The sequence below is a fragment of the Pan paniscus genome, chromosome 10 (genome assembly GCF_029289425.2).
Source record: "Pan paniscus chromosome 10, NHGRI_mPanPan1-v2.0_pri, whole genome shotgun sequence".
Taxonomy (NCBI): Eukaryota; Metazoa; Chordata; class Mammalia; order Primates; family Hominidae; genus Pan; species Pan paniscus.
The window spans coordinates 8,449,496-8,472,816 of record NC_073259.2 but is presented as its reverse complement, the minus strand read 5'-3'; the positions used below and the strand labels follow the sequence as shown (position 1 = coordinate 8,472,816).

Here is a 23,321-nt window from a genome sequence, read left to right as displayed (position 1 = left end):
GGCAGGCGCCTGTAAACCCAGCTACTCGGGAAGTTGAGGCAGGAGAATCACTTGAACCTGGGAGAAGGAGGTTGGCAGTGAGCCAAGATCGCGCCATTGCACTCCAGCCTGGGCGACAAAAGCAAAACTCCGTCTCAAAAAAAAGAAAACAACAGTTCTAAAATGGACGCAAACCTTAAGGCATCTTCCACTGATTATATCATTGCTTTTATTCTCCTCAAAGACCCCAAATGTGATCATAAAGATTTATGAAGGTACCTAGTAATGGTGCTAATAATATTGTCCCTTTGGTCCGTCTGACAATCCTCGTGCCTTCTAGGTTTGTGAAAATTGTACCCCACTAGGAAGTGATGCTGCCTAAATACACACCATGTAAGATGACATTGCTGTGGGGAGTATGACAGTTCACCAAGGGAGTCTGCTCATCACTGGCCCTTGGCTTTGCCCGACGTAGCCTGGCTTCTGGATTGGGCTGCACCATAAATGGCTCAAGGCGCTTTTTCCTTTGCCTCTTCTCAAGTAGTAGCCTCTAGGAAAAAAGCGATATGACAGCCAACAAGGAGAGTTTTGACATGACCAAACCATTTTCAACATGCCCAGTTTGTTTTTCACTGATCCTCACAAAACATCTTGTAAATTATTTTTTCCCCATTTAAGAAATGGGAAAACTGAGGCACAGAGAGGAGTAAGGATTCAATCATTTCATTTAACAAATACTTTTGAACACCTAACACCTATAAAGATCTATTTAAAATCAGATGATGCATTTTTTTTTTTCTTTTTTTTGAGACAGAGTCTCACTCAGTTGCCCAGGCTGAGTGCAGTGGCACCATCACAGCTCACTGCAGCCTTGACCTCCAAGGCGCGCCCAATCCTTCTGCCTCAGCCTCCTGAAGAGCTGGGACTACAGGTGTGTGCTACCACGCCCAGCTATTTTTTGTATTTTTGTAGAGACAGGGTTTCCCGATATTGCCCAGGCTGGTCTCAAACTCCTGAGCTCAAGCAGTCTGCTTGCCTTGGCCTCCCAAAGTGTTGGGATTACAGGCGTGAGCCACTGCACCTGCCCCACACAGTGCATTTGTAACCAAGTCTACTAAAGATGTATGGGAATCATCATAGCATTATCAAATGTGACCACAAGCTCAAAACATACAAACACACATGCACGGGGGACAGATGGAGGAACACAGCAAGGGTGGTTTCTTCAGGTGGCAGACTATGGCATGATTGTTTTCTCTTTTCTAGTCTTTTTTTTTTTTCAAAGTTTTCTTACTTTTGTAAATGGAAGAAAAAAACTTCATTATTCTCTAAAACTCAAATTATTTCCATGTTCTAATTAGTCAAAGGGCAGTAAGTTTGGCATTCTTGTTTACCTTATATAATTAGAAATCAAATTTGGATCAAGGGTGAGAAGAAAAAAATGGCAGTTGGAACATATCAAATAGAAAGCAGTCAACTCTATGAATAAAAGCAAGATAAAGACTATGGTAGCAAGAAAAGTCAGGAAACAAGCATGACAGACTATGAGAAAAAAAAAAGCCAATGAAATGGAAAGGAAGGTACTAGCACATAGTACTAGTACCTTTTGGCACATAAGGGCTTATAATATATAGAAATTATTATTGATCTGGGATAACTCAGAGTAGGAAAAATGTTAAGCCCCATGCTAAAAAATAAAGACATGATTAAAAAACAAATATATTATAACCCACTTCCTACTGTTTTTCAGGCAAAAGAAGCCATCTGTTTACTTTTTTCCATCAATACTGTTTTAGAAAAGTGCCTCCAGGAAGAAGAGTCACTCCAAGGGGTGAGACTATCAAAAAAGGAAGTGTGTTTTTCCTGAACTGGGCTGATGAGAGCACACTGATTAATTCAATAGCTTGCATATAGAGGGAAAAGATTGGGGAGTTAAGATAACGTGCCAATACGGAATATACCATCAAGAATGAATAGGTGTTAGAGCAAGGACTAAGTTGTTTGGAGATTATTTTGAGATTTCATGAATTACCATGAATAGAAGAAGGACGTTAACCCAGGAACACTAAATACACAGGAGGCTATAATGACTTCCACCAAACAGAATTGGCCACTGAGATTCTTCTAGCAGCCGGGCGCAGTGGCTCACGCCTGTAATCCCAACACTTTGGGAGGCAGAGTCAGGTGGATCACTTGAGGTCAGGAGTTCGAGACCAGCCTGGCCAACATGGTGAAACCCCGTCTCTATGAAAAATACAAAAATTGGCCTGCGTCGTGGCGCATGCCTGTAATCCCAGCTACTCAGGAGTCTGAGGCAGGAGAATCACTTGAACCCAGGAGGTAGAGGTTGTGGTGAGCTGAGATCATGCCACTACACTCCAGCCTGGGTGACAGAGCAAGACTCGAGACTCTGTCTCAAAAAAAAAAAAAAAATTCTTCTAGCAACCAAGAAGTCTTGTATAATGGATAAAAAGTAACTTGCTGGCCGGGCACAGTGGCTCATGCCTGTAATCCCAGCACTTTGGGAGGCTGAGGCGGGCGGATCACCTGAGGTCGGGAGTTCAAAGCCAGCCTGACCAACATGGAGAAACCCCGTCTCTACTAAAAACACAAAAATTAGCCGGATGTGGCGGCGCATGCCTGTAATCCCAGCTACTCGGAGGCTGAGGCGGGAGAATCGCTTGAGCCTGGGAGGCGGAGGTTGCGGTGAGCTGAGATTGTGCCCCTGCACTCCAGCCTGTGCAACAACAGCGAAACTCCATTTAAAAAAAAAAAGTAACTTGTCTGAAAAGGTGGTAAATATGAAGTACTGAAATCATAAGAAACTGCCATATCTTATCTATGTGGCCACAGCTATTTCGTCTCATACATAGTCTGTGAAATGATCGATGAAACAAAATCACATACTGTAGGCTGGGCGCGGTGGCTCACGCCTGTAATCCTAGCAGTTTGGGAGGTCGAGGTGGGCGGATTACCTGAGGTCAGGAGTTTGAGACCAGCCGGGCCAACATGGTGAAACCCCGTCTCTATTAAAAAATAAAATTAGCCAGGCGTGGTGGCAAGCGCCTGTAATCCCAGCTACTTGGGAGGCTGAGGCAGGAGAATCACTTGAACCTGGGAGGCAGAGGTTGCCGTGAGCCGAGATTGGACCACTACACTCCAGCCTGGGCGACAGAGCGAGACTGTCTCAAAACAAAAACAAAAACAAAAACGAATGCTGTAGCTATTTTTTGAGACGGAGTTTCACTCTTGCTGCCCAGGCTGGAGTGCAATGGTGCAACCTCAACTCACTTGCAATCTCTGCCTCCTGGGTTCAAGCAATTCTCCTGACTCAGCCTCCGGAGTAGCTGGGATAACAGGCACCTGCCACCACACCCAGCTAATTTTTTTTGTATTTTTAGTAGAGATGGGGTTCACATGCAAGGAAAATATTTTCTTTCTTTTTTTTTTTTGAGACAGAGTCTTGCACTGTCACGCAGGCTGGAGTGCAGTGGCGCGATCTCGGCTCACTGCAAGCTCTGCCTCCCGGGTTCACGCCATTCTCCTGCCTCAGCCTCCCGAGAAGCTGGGACTACAGGCGTCCGGCACCGCGCCCGGCTAATTTTTTGTATTTTTAGTAAAGACGAGGTTTCACCGTGTTGGCCAGGATGGTCTCGATCTCCTGACCTCATGATCCGCCCGCCTTGGCCTCCCAAAGTGCTGGGATTACAGGCATGAGCCACCGTACCTGGCCAAGGAAAATATTTTCTATAGAAAAGGAGTTTTCTGCTGTGGTCTAGAAAAGGGAGGCCAAAGAGCTAGAATTTGATAGGGTTATCAGGTTTGTCCAAGAAAGAGAAGTATCTTTTTTTTTTTTTTTGAGACAGAGTCTCACTGTGTTACCCAGGCTGGAGTGCAGTGGTGCGATTTCGGCTCACTGCAACCTCTGCCTCACGGGTTCATGCAATTTTCCTGCCTCAGCCTCCCGAGTAGCGGGGATTACAGGTGCACCCCACCATGCCCAGCTGATTTTTAAACTTTTAGTAGAGATGGAGTTTCACCATGCTGACCAGGCTGGTCTCAAATTCCTGACCTCATTCCCTCTGATTCCTTGCTCACCAATAAGCCTTCTAATTTGAAGTTTAACTTCTTAGGTATCGTATTCCCAGGAAAAGAGTATTATGAACAGTAGACATGAATACACACTGAAAGAGTAGAGCTCCCTTTATAAATTAATAACTTGGGGTTCTGGTTTTAAAACTTACTGGTGTGGGTTTAACTAGTGTGAATTTGTGCCAAAGGACCTGGTTATATCCAGTTCACTGACAAACTAAGCTCTCACTTGTTAAGGGGAGACTAGACCCCTGACCACAGTGTTCCTGCCAAGGTATCTGGGGAAGCCTCTCTCTATCTACTTAAAGACAAATCAAACTCATTTAGACCAATGGCTTAAGAAAAAAACAACTGTAGACTCAAACTGTAATCAGGGCCACAGCTACTATACCTCAGTATTGAATATATCTTACTACTGTCCAAGTTTACAAATAAGAAAAATACCATTAAACATATATGTGCAAGCTGCCATCTTGGTGAAAACTGTCATGCAGTTTGGATGGGGGAGGAGAGAAGTGCTACTTGTGTTTGAATGTAACAATGTCAATTCCTATTCCATCTATATTTTACTTCCCTGAAAACCTAAGAGTGCTTTAAACGAGGCTACATCAATGAAGGACTCATTACCAAGATAGAGTAAGTCAGGGAGCCAGGAAGAAAGCCAGAGCTGATGGTTAGATGCCCTAAATGCAATTAAAACACACTGCCTTCATGATTTTAAGTGTCATATAAACTAAAATTTAATCACTTTAAAATTTCCTAATTATCTTGGGAACTGAACTGTAAAAGAATCTATCTTCCCAAGAATTTAGTGGTATGTCTTACTATACTGCCTGGGGCTAAAATATTGAATGGTGATGTCAAAATAAACAATAAGAAATTAAAGGAGATCAGATAGGTGGAAATTTCCATGAAATAACTTTATCCAATAAAATAATAAAGCTCTGACCGGCTAATCCCAGCACTTTGGGAGGCTGAGGTGGGCAGGAGTTCGAGGCCAACATGCCGGAAACCCCATCTCTACTAAAAATGCAAAAATTAGCTGGATGTGGTGGCACAAGCCTGTAAATCCAGCTACTTGGGAGGCTGAGGCAGGAGAATTGCTTGAACCCGGGAGGCAAAGGTTGCAGTGAGCCAAGATCGCACCATTGCACTCCAGCCTGGGCAACAGAGCAACCATCTCAAAATAAATAAAACCTCATTTAAATTAATGATAGTTTAACTAATTCTCAATTTTCCTAGAGAAGGAGTCACCCTAGAGGTGATGGGCTAAGGTTACACTATGACAGTTTTCCAACAGACTGACCAACCACAGAGTACAACCAGCATCAGGCTAGTTGTCTGCAGTCTATCAGTTTGTTTAAAAATCTCGGCCGGGCACGGTGGCTGACGCCTGTAATCGCAGCACTTTGGGAGGCTGAGGCGGGCAGATCACGAGGTCAAAGGATTGAAACCATCCTGGCCAACATGGTGAAATCCCATCTCTACTAAAAATTAAAAAAATTAGCTGGGCGTGGAGGCATGCGCCTGTAGTCCCAGCTACTCAGAAGGCTGAGGGAGGAGAATCGCTTGAACCTGGGAGGTGGAGGTTGCAGTGAGCCTGAGCTGAGATTGCACCACTGCACTCCAGCCTGGCGACAGAACGAGACTCTGTTTCAAAATAAATAAATAAATAAATAAACTAACTTAATCTCCCCGCCCACAAAGCAAGATCATAGGAAGGTAAGACTAAAATTTTTAAACTAGACTTCTTAAAATATCATTCAGTGCAGTGATGACCTCTCATCATACAAATAGATGAGCAACTCGGCTCAAAGGAACTATGTTGTACTTTAATCCATTTTCATCAGACGAAATAAATGTACTCTACCTAATATGCATCCATGTCAGAAATATCACAGCAAGAATCAGAAAATCCATTCTGGGCTGGGCGCAGTGGCTCACGCCTGTAATCCCAGCATTTTGGGAGGCCGAGATGGGTGGATCACTTGAGGCCAGGAGTTTGAGACCAGCCTGACAAACATGGCAAAACCCTGTCTCTACTAAAAATACAAAAAATTAGCCAGGCATGGTGGCGTCTGCCTGTAGTCCTAGCTACTCGAGAGGCTGAGGCATAAGAATCGCTTGAACCCGAGAGGCAGAGGTTGCAGTGAGCCAAGATCATGCCACTACACTCCAGCCTGGGCAACAGAGCTACACTCTTGTCTCAAAAAAAAGAAAAGAAAAGAAAATCCATTCTGCAGCTTGCTAAGGTGCCCACATACCCTGAAAACGAGTATCTTGCCAGGTATGGTGGCTCACACCTGTAATCCCAGCACTTTGGGAGACCAAGGTGGGTGGATCACTTGAGGCCAGGAGTTCAAGACCAGCCTAGCCAACATGGTGAAACTCCATCTCTACGAAAAATACAAAAATTAGCCAGGCGTGGTGGGTGCACTCCTCTAATCCCAGCTACTCTGGAGGCTGAGGCACAAAAATCACGTGAATCTGGGAGGCAGAGGTTGCAGTGAGCCAAGATTGCGCCACTACACTCCAACCTGGGCAACAGAGAAAGACTTCTCCTCAAAAACAAGAAAGAGTATCCTAGTGAAACTGGTAAAAATAAAAGCAAGATATACTCAACAGGAAAGTATTTCAATAAATGGTGTTGGGAAAGCTGGATATCCGAATGAAGCTGAATCTCTGTTTCACACTATACACATCAATTAATTCAAACATACAGTTAGATAGAAGAAATATGTTCTAGTGTTCAATAGCACAAGAGGGTGACTATAGTTAAGAATAATTTATTGGCTGGGAGTGGTAGCTCATGCCTGTAATCCCAGCACTTTGGGAGGCTGAGGCGAGCAGATCACCTGAGGTCGGGAGTTCGAGACCAGCCTAACCAACATGGAGAAACCCTGTCTCTACTACAAACACAAAATTAGCTGGGCGTGGTGGCACATGCCTATAATCCCAGCTACTCAGGAGGCTGAGGCAGGAGAATTGCTTGAACCTGGGAGGCAGAGGTTGCAGTGAGCCAAGATTGCGCCATTGTACTCCAGCCTGGGCGACAAGAGCAAAACTCCGTCTCAAAAAAAAAAAAAAAAAGAATTATTTATTGTATATTTCAAAATAGCTAGAAGATTTGAAATGTTCCCAACACAAAGAAATGACAAATGTTTGAGGTGATGGATACCTTAAATAACATGATCATTACAATAATTTGATCATTACACGTTGTGTGCATGTATCAAATATCATGTGTACCCCATAAATATGTACAATTATTATACGTCAGTTTTAGAAGTAAACCACAGAGGTCGGGCACAGTGGCTCATGCCTGTAATCCCAGCACTTTGGGAGGCCGAGGCAGGCGGATCATGAGGTTAGGAGTTCGAGATCAGCCTGACCAATATGGTGTAACCCAGTCTCTACTAAAAATACAAAAATTAGCCAGGTGTGGTGGCGCACACCTGTAATCCCAGCTACTCAGGAGGCTGAGGCAGGAGAATTGCTTGAACCTGGGAGGCGGAGGTTGCAGTGAGCTGAGATTGTGCCACTGCACTCCAGCCTGGGGGACAGACAAATACTGCATCTCAGAAAAAATAAATAAATAAAAATAAATAAACCACAGAAAGTGTAAAAGCTAAAACTATAAAACTTGACCAGGCATGATGGCTCATGCCTATAATCCTAGCACTTTGGGAGGCAGAGGAAGGAGGATCACTTGAAGTCACAAGTTTGAGACCAGCCTGGGCAACACTGCAAGATCCCATCTCTAAATACAGGAAAAAGAAAAGAAAAAAGAAAAATTAGCCAAGTGTGGTCGTGCATGCCTGTAGTCTCAGCTACTTGGGAGGCTGGGGTGGGAGGATTGCTTGAGCCCAGGAGGTCAAGACTTCAGTAAGCTATGACCGTATCACTGCACTCCAGCCTGGGTGACAGAGCGAGACCCTATCTCAAAAAAATAAAAAAAATAAAAGGCCACCACACACACACACACACACACACACACACACACACACACACACACCTCAACATAATTAGTCATTAGGGTAATGCAAATCAAAACTACAATGAGATACCACTTCACACCCACCAGAATGGCTCTAAATCACAGACAGACAATAACAAGTGTTGGTAAGAATGTGGAAAAACTGGCTGGGCACAGAGGCAGAGGTTGCAGTGAGCCAAGATCGTGCCACTGCACTCCAGCCTGGCGACAGAGGGAGACTGTCTCAAAAGAAGAAGAAGAAAAAAAAAAAGAATGTGTTAAGAGAAGGAAAAGAACAAGATCTACCCTATGTCTCTAGCACTAAGGCAGGGAGAATGTCCTGGGCACATGCGAATCTCCTTCCTTGGGTAGGTATATCCCTTCAGAAGAGGTGAATTAATCCTACTATCATATTTTAATGTGTCACTATAAATAGCATTTTACAAACTCTACCTGCTCTGATTTCGAATATACCAAGCTATGTCCTGATCGCAAACTTCCCACAGATATTTCTACTGGGAATGTAATGACCAGCTAATTCTCGAACACAGTTCACTAGAAAGTGATTCTCAGATTCAGATTCATCACTTACGAGACTGGCTAATACAAACCAATCCTCGGGAGACTGATTAACTTTGGTTGCTTTTAGCTGTTTCTTATCCTACAGAGCTCATGACCAGTGACACTCAACCAAAGGGACACTGCCATAGCAGAATTCCTGAGTCTAATCTAATGTACATCTGGGCAGGGCTTCCCCAGCCTCTGCCACCTCCATTGAGGGTAACTGCTAGGATGTGCCACCGTCACTGATGGGTGTGCACTGTATCCCTTGGGCAGGCTGGCCTACTCTGGACTGTGAAGCTCGCACCAAGATACTTTCCACCTGGGATGCCTGGGCTGAGCTGTAGCCTGCCCTTCCTCAATATGCCTCCATCTTGGCTCTAACTTAGACACGCTTAAGATTCTTTCTAACATTCTATTATTTTATCCAGTCTAACTTCACTCTACAGATGAAATGACTGAGGCCAACTGACTTTAAGAACTTTACCTAAAATCACACAGCTGAATAATGGCAGAGCCAGAACTAGACCAAAGCCTTCTGATTCCCAGCCCAATGTTTTCTTCATTATGTGGTGCTGCCTTTGTTGCTGTTATACACCATTTGAACGCTCAGCTTGCATTTGTGGAAATTCCCTTACCCCCTACTGAGTGACTTCCTTCTTAAGCACGTATTGGCATTTCATGGCTCTAACAATATTCTCATACACTTTTTTTTTTTAGGAGATGGAGGGTGGTGTCTTGCTGTGTTGCCCAGACTGAACTAAAACACTTGAGGTCAAGGGATCCTTCCTCCTCAGCCTCCCAGGCAGCTGGAACTACAGGTGCACACTACCATGCCAGCTTCTCGTACATTATTTAACACCAGAATGTATACATCTGATCCAAAGAGATTTTTTAATTTTAAAATATTCCTTTGAAACTCCTAGGCATGTAAAAAAAAATTCCTATAAAATTTTATGTCTCTAAATTCACTGACTCAAAAAAAAAAAAAAAGGCTGGGCGCAGTGGCTCACGCCTATAATCCCAGCACTTTGGGAGGCTAAGGCGGGCGGATCATGAGGTCAGGAGTTCGAGACCATCCTGGCTAACACAGTGAAACCCCATCTCTAGTAAAAATAAAAAAAAAATAAAAAATAAAAAAATTAGCCTGGCGTGGTGGCAGGCGCCTGTAGTCCTAGCTACTCGGGAGGCTGAGGCAGGAGAATGGCGTGAACCCGGAAGTTGGAGCTTGCAGTGAGCCAAGATTGCGCCACTGCACTCCAGTCTGGGCGACAGAGTGAGACTCCGTCTCAAAAAAAAAAAAAAATTCACTGACTATCTCTGGAAGATATATTAAAAGTCAGTGATAGCCACTGATAAAGAACTGAGCCAAGCAGAGAGAGATGTTTTCATCAAACATCTATCTTATATTATTTGAATTCTTATGTTTTTATTACCTATGTAAAAACATAATTTAAAAAAAATTGTGCTACAAAAAGGCTTACAGAAGTTACAACATTTATTATCACATGTAGCATTTTCAATGAAAAGAATACAATTACAAAATATTAGGGCCACCTTAAAAAAAAAAACTCAGAAAATGTATCTATATACAAAATTTAAAGACTAATGTCTTAGAACATGATCCATAGATGAACCATAGATTTTATCTAATGTTAACAAAGTAGGTACAATTGGGCCTTACGATACTAGGATGCCTAAGAATAAAAATGAATAAAAATAAATCAAAGATCTACATTTTTGTGCCCACCTCTCCCTAAATACAATTTGCTCTGCAACAGAATGAAGAAAATTAAGGGCTCATCACAATTACTGTGATCTCTGCGGGCAGAGGGATAAGTGTGTATGTATATGTGTGTGTGTGTGTAACAGAATTTTCTCCAAGATCACAGTAAATTAGTTTGTTTCTTAGTTTTCAGTAATTCCACCTTTAAAATAATTTGTTAGGCTAGAAGTCCCATTATTAGTTCCACCAACCACATAAAGAAGAGAAGACAAAACTTTAGAGACTTTTAGTCACCCACTGAATCCAGACATCTTGACTGTTAACGATCCTAGCTACAGAATTTGCTGAATTAGAATAGATTCATAGAAAAAAGCGAATATAAATGCAATGTATGTTGGGTATACGTTCTAAGCTACCTGAATATGATGATCACACCATGTAACAACACAAAACCGTTCATTTAGTCCTTCCTTTGTTCAAATACCTAATGAAGGATTACTACATGTCCAGCACTGTGCTGAGAACTTCTGATATAATGGTTATCCAAAACATGCTTAGCTCTGTTCTCACAGAGCTTAGTGTAATGGAGAAAACAAACTAAATGTGCCAGCAGCTCTGTGAAGAAAATTATTCTCTATGCGATGGAGATTTTTTTTTTTCTTTGAGACGGAGTCTTGCTCTGCTCACTGCAAGCTCCGCCTCACTGCAAGCTCCGCCTCCTGGGTTCACGCCATTCTCCTGCCTCAGCCTCCTGAGTAGCTGGGACTAGAGGTGCCCGCCACCATGCCCGGCTAATTTTTTGTGTTTTTTAGTAGAGACTGGGTTTCACCGTGTTAGCCAGGATGGTCTCGATCTCCTGACCTCGTGATCTGCCTGCCTCGGCCTCCCACAGTGCTGGGATGACAGGCGTGAGCCACTGCGCCCGGCCCTGTGATGGAGATTTGAAAGCAGCACGGCAGCAAGCTCGGATATGCATTTTCGCATAAGAACACCATCTTGCAGTTAAGTGAAATGACATCGTAGAGAGGTACTTAAGGTAGCAGAACCAAATTACTACACAGAAATACAATGTTAACACTCTTCTAATTCCTCAGAAAGAAAGGCGCCAAGGAATTTTTGGTGATTGTAAATCCAAGGCCAGTCTTGTTGCTGACATCCTCAAAGCACTTTGGTCTTGCCATAGCCAGAGCCTTGGTTCAGCAACCACTAACTCCAGACACTGCTTCACAGGTAACCACCGAGCCTTCTCCTTTCCAGTCTTCTTTCCATAGCCCTGCCAAAGGCTTCAGAGCCAAGACCATCAGCATCACGGTCAGTACAGTTGGCCACCTATTTCAAAAGAGGAGACTCTGCTCACCTGATAATCCAGCTTAGCCTGTCGCATCTTCATCATTTCTTCATGGAAGACACTGTTAAAAAAAAAATAATAAAGCAAGTATATAAAGAGAAAACGCCTTGTCAATTTCATCTTTTTACGTATGTACTCTTTTGGGCTATTTGGAACCAATCGATTCTGCCTCATAGAAGGCATCAGCTTCTAGAGGCTACCCACACTGGCTACAGGAGGACTTCCCACCCTTAACACCACACTTATTCCAGAGGACCTGAGGAGACTGAAATACTCCAAGGACAAGAAAAAGATGAAAACACAGACCCCATGCATGCAGGGATTTCCTTTTGTTTTAAACAATGTCTTAGGTACGCATTATGCTCTGAACACAGTGGTAGGCATTTTACATGGTATTATTCTGTTTATTCTTTCAAACAGCCCTAGGAACTAGGTACCATTATTTTTTACACTTTGAAGATGAAGAAACAGACTTGAAGAGTCATGTGTAAGGCTAAACAGCAGAAACAGACCCCAATTCTGGTCTCCTTCTGGCATCTAAATTACATCTGAAAAATCAAATATATTTATTTATTTTTTGGAGTTAGTTCTAAGATGGGAAAAATTTCACTGTGTATAGCATCTTACTAGAGCCTACTGAATTCCTGAAGATCTGGGCATTTCACTAAACTTACTCAAGTCTGTCATTAATAACACTTACTATGCCAGTCATCAAAGGAGAAGAGGAATGTAAGTATGGATGAACAGATGACATTTATCGCCACTGAGAGACAGATTTGCTTGAAGAAGGAAAAAAACAATAAAAATGGAATAAAACCAGTCTTCAGCTGATAAACCAAGCCCTTCTGAACATTTAAAAACTTTCTGGGCCGGGCACACGGTGGCTCACACCTGTAATCCCAGCACTTTGGGAGGTCAAGGCAGGTGGATCACAAGGTCAGGAGTTCGAGACCAGCCTGTCCAACATAGTGAAACCCTGTCTCTACTAAGATACAAAAAATTAGCCAGGTGTGGTGGCCACACCTGTAATTCCAGCCATTCAGGAACTGAGGCAGGAGAATCGCTTGAACCGGGGAGGTGGAGAAGAGCGAGATCACACCACTGCACTCCAGCCTGGGCGACAGGGTGAGACTATGGCTCAAAACAAACAAACAGGAAAAAAACAAAAAACCTCTCTCTGAAGCCTTTTCTATTTTTGACAATTTCCTAATTTAAGACTTTTATTTTGTGACTCGGCATTCTTGGAAAGTGTGAAGTATGAAATAAGGCATAAATGGTTCTCAATTATTTGGATGATAAATGTTTACTGGGAACTTAGCGCCAGAAAAACTGGAACTACAAGGTGCTATTTAAGAAGACAAATTCCATTACCACAAAGAGAAACATGGTTTTTGCTACATTTGGGGCAAATATACCAAAGCATTTATGTATGGCTTAATGGTGTGCCACTATATTCCTACATTTTAGAAGGTTCTATGCATCTTACTAATGCATAGCAACTTCAATTTGCATGCTGTCTCAAAGATTCTTCCTCTTCATCACTTGGGAGGCAGGTTTAACAACCCTCACACAGATGTGCAGGTGCTTTGTGATTTTCTGACATGCCTCTCTATTAATTCACTCATGACCTTCATGTTTAAAAAACAAATACAAAAACACTGGGTGCTCAATAAATCTCTTTTCTCCCAGCTCCAAAGAGGAACAAATAAACAAAAATGTCAGATACAACAGCCTCTGGCCTTGACTTTGTGCCCCCCATGTTTCACCTACATATGTTCCTATGTTTCTTTAATGTTTTTTATCTGCAGTCATGTATTTTTAAATCCCAAATTTAAAAATCCTTCATTAATATAGTGTGACAAAAAAAAGATAAAACAAAAACAAAACTAGAGTGCTAGAACATTACAGGTGTTCAGTGTGTATAAGAATAAAAAAAAATTTTTTTTTTGAGACAGAGTCTCTCTCTCCTGCCCAAGCTGGAGTGCAGTGGCTTGAACTCATCTCACTGCAACCTCCGCCTCCCGGGTTCAAGCCATTCTCGTGCCTCAGCCTCCTGAGTAGCTAGAACTACAGGCATGCACCATCATGCCCAGCTAATTTTTGTATTTTTTTTTTTTTTTTTTTGGAGACGAAGTCTCACTCTGTCGCCCAGGCTGGAGTGCAGTGGCATGATCTCGGCTCACTGCAACCTCTGCCTCCCAGGTTCAAGCGATTCTCCTGCCTCAATTTTCCGAGTACCTGGGACTATAGGTGCACGTTGCTACACCGGGCTAATTTTTTGTATTTTTAGTAGACGGGGTTTCACCAGTTAGACAGGATGGTCTCGATCTCCTGACCTTGACCTCGTGATATGCCCACCTCAGTCTCCCCAAGTGCTGGGATTACAGGTGTGAGGCATCGTACCCGGCCAATTTTTGTATTTTTAGTAGAGATGGGGTTTTGCCATGTTGGCCAGGCTGGTCTTGAACTCCTCACCTCAAGTGATCTGCCCACCTCGGCTTCCCAAAGTGCTGGGATTACAGGCGTGAGCCACTGCACCTGGCCGTGTATCAGTATAAATTTTTTAAAGTTCTGCATAAAATGACATTATATAGCAAAAGGAAAACTTGGAGGAAAAAGTCCACTGTTATGGACTAGTAGTTTCATTTTTTAAAATTTATTATTTATTTATTTACTTATTTTGAGATGAAGGGTTCACTCTTCTTGCCCAGGCTGGAGTACAATGACGTGATCTTGGCTCGCTGCAACCTCCGCTTCCCAGATTCAAGCGATTCTCCTGCCTCAGCCTCCTCAGCAGCTGGGATTACAGGCGTGTGCCACCACGCCCGGCTAATTTTTGTATTTTTAGTAGAGACGGGGTTTCATCATGTTGGCCAGGCTGGTCTCAAACTCCTGACCTCAGGTGATCCACCCACCTCGGCCTCCCAAAGTGCTGAGATTACAGCCATTTTTTTTTTTAATTAAAAAAAATTAGGCCAGACGCAGTGGCTCATGCCTGTAATCCCAGAACTTTGGGAGGCCAAGGTGGGTGGATTGCCTGAGCCCAGAAGTTCGAGACCCAGGAGTTCAAGAGCAGTCTGGCCAACATGGTGAAACCCCATCTCTACTAAAAATACAAAAAATTAGCTGGGTATGGTGGTGGGCACCTGTAATCCCAGCTACTTAGGAGACTGAGGCAGGAGAATCGTGTGAACCTGGGAGGCGGAGGTTGCAGTGAGCCAAGATGGCGTCACTGCACTCTAGCCCAGGTGACAGTGCAAGACTCTCTCTCAAAAAAAAAAAAAAAATTTTTTTTTTTTACACAGGGTCTGGCTCTGTCGCCTGGGCTAGAGTGCAGTGGCATGATCTTGGCTCACTGCAATCTCCACCATGAACTAGTATTTTCAAACAGCTGCTGCTACAAATCTGCACTCTGTTCTCAACACTAAACCAAAGGTGTGATGACTTCTGGCATGGGGGAAAACAAATCATTCCCCACCCATGCTAAAACTTCCTCAAAAATGCTAAGTTCTGGCATACGACTAAAGTTTTCAAACGTTTCTCTTAAGGCCTCAAATAGTGAAAAAAACAGGTGTGTCTCTGACAGTACATCTAGACACCACTTGATTCCTTTCATCAAGCCTGGGCAAGCTGAACAGACAATCTGAATAAATAGGGTATAATCAAAGCATTTTGACCTGAACAGAAGAGACAATAAATACATGTTAAGTAACTGTAACATTTACAAGTCTCCTATATATCAAAAGTCACACTTTCCCCGAGTTCTAAGTTTAAATAAATTATAACTTAAAAAGTTATACCTTTAGTTAAATTATAACCTATAAAGACATTTTATAAGGCCGGGTGCGGTGGCTCACGCCTGTAATCCCAACACTTTGGGAGGCGGAGGCAGGTGGATCCCAAGGTCAAGAGATCGAGACCATCCTGGCCAACATGGTGAAACCCCGTCTCTACTAAAAATACAAAAATTAGCTGGGCGTGGTGGTACATGCCTGTTGTCCCAGCTACTCGGGAGGCTGAGGCAAGAGAATTGCTTGAACCTGGGAGGTGGAGGTTGCAGTGAGCCAAGATCACGCCACTGCACTCCAGCCTGGCAAGAGAGTGAGACTCTGTCTCAAAAAAAAAAAAAAAAAGATATTTTATAGACATATTCAATCTGAACTAAAATTTCTAGTCTAATCTGGAATATCATCTTAATAAATTTACATTTTTCTGATTTAATATTCTTTTTTTTTTTTGAGACAGAGTCTCACTCTGTCGTCCAGGCTGGAGTGCAGTGGCACGATCTCAGCTCACTGCAACCTCCACCTCCCGGATTCAAGCGATTCTCCTGCGTCAGCCTCCCAAGCAGCTGGGATAACAGGTGCCTGCCATATTTTTAGTGGAGACGGGGTTTCGCCATGTTGGCCAGGTTCGTCTCAAACTCCTGACTTCAGGTAAAGATGATCTGACCACCTCGGCCTCCCAAAGTGCTGGGATACAGGTATGAGCCACCATGCCCAGCCTGTGTTAATATTCTCTTTCCTTCATTTTAACTTAGTTATTGAATAGTAAGCCTAACCATAACCAAGCCTGGTTAATAAATCAACACAAAACAGAAAGAATTTCTACAGGAAAAAAAAAAGTGGAGTAATTCTTTTTCCTCTCATTTTTCTCAAAGAAAATTTCCTATTTTCTTGGTACAAACAGGGGAAACCCTAAACACACATCTTGAAGAAACACAGAAACACTCAAGCGTGGCAGAGGAGAATGCCCATAGAACACCATTCTCTTGAACTATTCTCCATTTACCAGCCAGTAAAGGCTAAACTGAAGATACCTGCTGGGCATGGTGCCATGAGCCTGTGGTCCCAGCTACTCAGGAGGCTGAGGTAGGAGTAGTGCTTGAGCCCAAGAGTTCAAGGGTGCAGTGAGCTGTGACTGTGACCCTGCACAGCAGCCTGAGCAACAGAGCGAGATTCCATCTCAGATAGATATAGGTGAGACAGACAGATAAAATAAAAACTAACTGAAGATAACTACAAGGCCTTACAACACTGCACAGTGTACACAAAGAGAATTTTCTGACAATGTGGTGAACCTTTATTTACGGACACCAAAAAAACCTAGACTAGGAAAGAGACATTAGTGGGAAAACTGACAAAATTCAAATAAGGCCTGTGAATCAGTTAACAGTACTGATTCTATATTAATTTCCTGATTTTGATAATGTGGCTATGGTTATATAAGATGTTAACATTAGGCCAGGCACGGTGGCTCACGCTTGTAATCCCAGCACTTTGGGAGGCCAAGGCGGGCGGATCACGAGGTCAGGAGTTCAAGACCACCCTGGCCAACACAGTGAAACCCCATCTCTGCTAAAGATACAAAAATTAGCTGGGCGTGGTGGTGGGCGCCTGTAATCCCAGCTACTCAGGAGGCTGAGGCTACAGAATCGCTTGAACCCAGGAGGCGGAGGTTGCAGTGAGCCGAGATCGTGCCACTGACTGCACTCCAGCCTGGGCAACAGAGCTAGGCTTCATCTCAAAAAAAAACAAACAAAAAAGAAGATGTTAACATTAGGGGAAACTTGGTGAAAGGTATAGAGGGATTCTCTAATATTTTTGCAAATTTTCTGTAAGTCTAAAAAGATTTTTTAAAATCAGGTATAAAAAATATTAGTGATGAATCTAGGTGAAGGGCATAGGTTTATCAACTGTGCTTTCTTGCGACTTTTCAGCAAATTTCATTTTTTTCTTTTTTCTTTTTTTTTTTTGAGATAGAGTCTCGCGCTTGTTGCCCAGGCTGCAGTGCAGTGGCGTGATCTCGGCTCACCACAACCTCCGCCTCCCGGGTTCAAGCAATTCTCCTGCCTCAGCCTCCCACGTAGCTGGGATTAAAGGCATACGCCACCACGCCTGGCTAATTTTGTATTTTTAGTGGAGACGGGGTTTCTCCCTGTTGGTCTGGCTGGACTTGAACTCCCGACCTCAGGTGATCCACCCGCCTCAGCCTCCCAAAGTGCTGGGATTACAGGCATGAGCCACCGTGCCCAGCCAAATTTTTTCAAAATAGAAAAAAAGAAAATATACATTTTCAAAGAGAAAAAAAGAAAATATACATTTCGGTAATTTTTTTTTTCATTGTTGTGGACTGGCTACCTTTAAAAATCCCACTGCTACCAGGTGCAGTGGCTTATGCCTGTAATTCCAGAACTTTGGGAGGCTAACGTGGGGAGATCACTTGAGGTCAGGAGTTCGAGACCAGCCTGACCAACATGGTGAAACCCCATCTCTACTAAAAATACAAAAATTAGCCAGGCGTTGTGGTCCGTGCCTGTAGTCCCAGCTACTCTGGAGGCTGAGGCAGGACAATCACTTGAACCCAGGAGGTGGAGGTTGCAGTGAGCTGGGATCACGCCATTACACTCTAGCCTGGGCAACAGCGCGAGACTCTGTCTCAAAAAAAAAAAAAAAAAAAATCCCATTGCCCTTTAATCTAGCACCTAAATTATGCTCACACAGTATTTCTAGGGAATGAAGATGGTATGAACAATGAAGAAATTTGCTAAAGATAAGTAACAGAGAAACTTTGAGCATACTTTAAAACATTACTCTCCATTGCTAGTCTAGTGCTATACCCAACAGACCACGCTGCCAAGTACTTTGAAGCACTGAATAATGTTACTAATGACCCTCAAGAATCTATGATTATTCGGGACTCTCAATGTTCCTGTCAACTTCTCTCAGCCTGTTAAGTGTAAATTTTTCGAGCTGCCAGTAACACAAAATCTATTGCCACTAAACAATCAAGAGTGTTTCTTGCTGCTTCCTACACTGTGCCAGATAAGGATGCTGTAATCAGCACTCAACTGCAATTTGGCCACTGATGCAGGAGGCTAAACAGGCTCCTTCTGTGGTACTGGAGAGAGTAAACACCATCCTTGCCAGGAAAGCAGCAGGATAAGACTTGTAAAAATAAAGCCTGTGAGCAGCCCGTTGCTTTTCCTGATAGTAACTTGAGTGAAGGCTTCCTTTACTGACTACAGTATTGCTTCAGAACATCACAAATTGATATTTTTTAGACTTAGAAATTAGATATAGTTATCTTCTTTCATTAATGCAACAAGTGCCAGTGTGCAGTGATAAAGAGGACAACTTGGCAATTTAGAGAAATTCATAATTGTAAATATTTAGTAATTAGCTGCTGCATGAAGCTAAAATAAATATAATTTACAAAAATTTGGTTCAACTCAACCTATCAGAAATAAACATAGTATGTGTGAGACAAGGAATTACTGCAAAGATATTACACAGGAAAGATAAAGGAAATAAAAGGTTTACCTCAAGAAAACAACTACAAAAAACAATTTTTTATTCTTAAATCTAGTTATTCATGCTTATTTGAAGATTGACTAACATCCTTTAGAAGAAAAACTGTAGGTATGATTATGACTTTTACTTAAATTCACACACTTAAAAATCAGCAAGTTGGACTTCATCAAAATGAAAAACTTTTGTTCTGCAAAGATACTGTTATGAAAATTAGAAGGCAAGCCACAAACTAGGGAAAATATTTGTGAAACATATATCCAACAAAAAATTTATATTTAGAATCTAAAGAACTCTTACACATTAAGACAAACAACCTAACTAAAAATTGGAGCCAGGCATGGTAGCTCACGCCTGTAATCCCAGCACTTCGGGAGGCTGAGACGGGCATATAACTTGAGGCCAGGAGCTGGAGACCAGCCTGGCCAACATGGTGAAATCCCATCTCTACTAAAAATACAAAAAATAAGCCAGGTGTGGTTGTGCTTGCCTGTATTCCTGGCTACTCAAGAGGCTGAGGCAGGAGAATCGCTTGAACCCGGGAGGCGGAAGTTGCAGTGAGCTGAGATCACGCCACTGCACTCCAGCCTGGGCAACAGAGTGATACTCTGTCTCAAAAAATAAAATAAAATAAAAATTGGGCAAAAAGCCTAGGCAATATAAGGAGGCCCTGTCTCTACCAAAAAAAAAAAAAAAGAAAGAAAGAAAGAAAAAAAAAGTCAAATTAGCCAGGTGTGGTGGAGCGCTCCGGTGGTCCCAGCTACTTGAGGAGAATGAGGCAGGAGGATTGCCTGAGTCAGGAAGGTCAAGGCTGCAGTAAGCCGTGATTGTGCCACTGCACTCCAGCCTGGGGAACAGAGACCCTTTCTCAAAAAAAAAGAGGTGGGGGGAGAGGGCCCAAAATATTCACAAAAGAACTTTTCCGAATGGGTAATAAGCACATGAAAAGATATCCAATATGATTAGTCATTAGGTAAGTGTGTACTGAAACCACAACATGGCCAGGCACAGTAGCTCACGCCTGTAATCCCAGCACTTTAAGAGGCAAGAGGATCGCGTGAGCCCAGGAGCTCAAGACCAGCCTGGGCAACATGGTGAAACTGTCTCTACAAAAAAAAAAAAAAGTATTTCGGCTTGGTTGCGCATGCCTATAGTTCCAGCTACTTGGGAGGCTGAGGTGGGAGGATTGCTTGAGCCCAGGAGGTTGAGCTATCGTCACACCGCCACACTCCAGCCAGGGTGAGAGAGCAAGACACTCTCAAAAAACAAAAAATAAAAATAACTGTAAGTAGAAAAAAAAAAAAGTATCTGCAAGGTCTACAGGAATAGAAGAATTCCAGAAGGATATACACAAACTATTAACAATAGTTACCTCAAAGGTAGGGTGTTAAAAAAAAAAAAGTATTATTCAAAACAGATGTTTTTGAGTTTAAAAAGAGTACTTTATTAATTATACCAAGACATCAGCTGACAAGGGTAGCAGAATAGGAAAGCTTGCCATCTCCCTTAGGCTTTACTTTTGTAATTTCATAGACCCAGTCACCGATCATTATTCCCTTTCAGTTTTCGGACATTTAAATTTTGCACTAATAATCTGTTATTGATATATTGATGTTTATACAGGTTACTGTAGGCAACATTTCCAATCCAAGTGCTTCAAACAGCCTAAGAAAGTGCTTTTATGCTCTAAATGAAATTGAGGAGAAAGGAGGAAAGTACGGTCCAGAGACCATCTACAGAACAACGTATCTTTAGAATCCAAGTTTTTTTGTTTTTGTTTCTGAGACAGAGTCTTGCTCTGTCGCTAGGCTGGAGAACAGTGGCGCAATCTCGGCTCACTACAACCTCTTCCTCCCAGGTTCAAGCTATTCTCCTGCCTCAGCCTCCCCTGTAGCTGGGAACACAGGAGTGCGACCACGCCTGGTTAATTTTTTATTTTTTTTGTATTTTTAGTAGAGACGGGGTTCCAACACATTGGCCAGGCTAGTCTCGAACTCGTGATCTCAGGTGATGCGCCTGCCTCAACCTCCCAAAGTGCTGGGATTACAGATGTGAGCCACCACAGCCGTCTCCAAGTTTTTTTTTTTTTTTTGAGACGGAGTCTCGCTCTGTCGCCCAGGCTGGAGTGCAGTGGCATGAGCTCTGCTCACTGCAAGCTCCGCCTCCTGGGTTCATGCCATTCTCCTGCCTCAGCCTCCCAAGTAACTAAGACTACAGGCACCTGCCACCACACCCGGCTAATTTTTTGTATTTTTAGTAGAGACAGGGTTTCACTGTGTTAGCCAGGATGGTCTCGAACTTCTGACCTCGTGATCCGCCCACCTTGGCCTCCCAAAGTGCTGGGATTACAGGCGTGAGCCACCACGCCCGGCCCCCGCCTCCAAGTTTTATCTTGAAAATTAAATTCTGGGTTTTATTCCATAAGGTAACGGGTTCCATTTTAATATAAAAACAATCTTCAATGCTCTCTTAAATAATATTCACAGTATGAATAACTATGACCTTCCAGGAAAAAATACTTTTATGATTTAGCACAGGGGCTGCAAACTATAGCGTGTGGGCCAAATCTGGCCTGCCGTCAGTTTTTGTACTGCCTTTGAGCTAAGAATGAATTTCGCTGTTTTTTTTTTTTTTTTTTTGAGACGTTGTTTCGCTCTTGTTGCCCAGGCTGGATTGCAATGGTGTGATCTCAGCTCACCACAACCTCAGCCTCCTGGGTTCAAGCGATTCTCCTGCCTCAGCCTCCCGAGTAGCTGGGATTACAGGCATGGGCCACCATGCCCGGCTAATTTTGTATTTTTAGTAGATACATGGTTTCTCCATGTTGGTCAGGCTGGTCTCTAACTCCTGACCTCAGGTGACCCACCCGCATGAGCCTCTCAAAGTGCTGGGATTACAGGCGTGAGCCACTGTGCCCAGCCTATGAATTTCACATTTTTAAAAGGTTAAAAATATCTGAAGAATAATATTTTGAGACATGTAAAAATTATATTAAATTCAAATTCCAACCAGGTGCAGTGACTCATGCCTGTCATCCCAGCACTTTGCGAGGCCTATGTGGGCAGACTGCTTGAGGCCAGGAGTTTGAGACCAGCCTGGGCAACATAGTGAGACCCCTGTCTCTACAAAAAATTTAAAAATTAGCCAGGTGTGGTGGTGCACACCTGTAATCCCAGCTACTCAGGAGGCAGAGGAAGGAGGACTGCTTGAACCCAGGAGTTCAAGGCTGTTGTGGGCTACGACTGCACCACTGCACTCAGCCTGGGCACATAGTGAGAACCTGTCCCCCCAGCCCAAAAAGAAATTATCACTGTGCAGGAAGTAATGAATAAAAAGAAAAAAGTCTTCAAATTCCAGTGTCCATAAAGTCTTATTGAAACAGACACATTCATTCACTTACCTATTATCTATGGCTGCTTTTGTGCTACAACAGCAAAACTGAGTAATGAGTAACTGGGACAGAGACTGTATGGCCCACAAAACCAAAAACCTTTGGTTAAGACCTTCGCAGAAAAGGACTACTGGCCAGGGGTGATGGTGCATGCCTATAGTCCCCGCTGCTAGGGAGGCTGAGGTGGGAAGATGGCTTAAGTCCAGGAGTTCAAGACCAGCTTGGGCAACAAAGCAAGACCCCATCTGAAAAAAAATAATTAAAAAGGTCTGCTGACCCCTGGCTTGGCCTACATTAGTTCAAACTAATTGTAAGTCCCCATTTAGAGACGTGTGCTATGTGGTTACAGCACAGTTCCCAGTACAACTTAACCTAGTAAAGCCTCAAGTTCCCTAATTTACAAAGTGAGGACAATGACACTTAACTCAGAAGGTTATTGTGAAGATTAAATGAAACTTGGCTCATAGTAAGCACTCAAACTGCAACTGCTATTATATCTTTTTTTTTTTTTTTTTTTTTTGAGATCTAGTTTCCGCTCTTGTTGCCCAGGCTGGAGTGCAATGGCGCGATCTTGGCTCACTACAACCTCTGCCTCCCATGTTCAAGTGATTCTCATGCCTCAGCCTCCCAAGTAGCTGGGATCACAGGCATGCGCCACCACACCTGGCTAATTTTGTATTTTTAGTAGAGACAGGGTTTCACCATGCTGCCCAGGCTGGTCTCTAACTCCTAACCTCAGGTGATCTGCCTGCCTTGCCTTCCCAAAGTGCTGGGATTACAGGCATGAGCCACCGCACTGGGCCTAGACTTTTTTTTTTTTTTTTTTAAGAGACAGGGTCTCGGCCAGGCAGAGTGGCTCATGCCTTTCCAGCATTTTGGGAGGCCGAGGTGGGAGTATCACTTGAGGCCCGAGTTCAAGACTAGCCTGGGCAATACAG

The 23,321-nt window shown here is 43.2% G+C and overlaps 1 protein-coding gene across 5 annotated transcripts in view; it reads right to left on the bottom strand.

The window, feature by feature from the left end:
- TULP3 (TUB like protein 3) overlaps nucleotides 1–23,321 on the bottom strand; it is a 49,462-nt gene that overhangs the window by 19,232 nt on the left and 6,909 nt on the right. For all 5 annotated transcript variants that reach the window (XM_008973771.4, XM_063593295.1, XM_008973772.4 and 2 more), the window contains 2 exons: nucleotides 11,692–11,743; nucleotides 370–529 (listed from right to left, as the gene is read on the bottom strand). In XM_008973771.4, coding sequence (XP_008972019.2) covers nucleotides 370–529; nucleotides 11,692–11,743 — 212 coding nt within the window. The remainder of the gene's footprint in view (nucleotides 1–369; nucleotides 530–11,691; nucleotides 11,744–23,321) is intronic.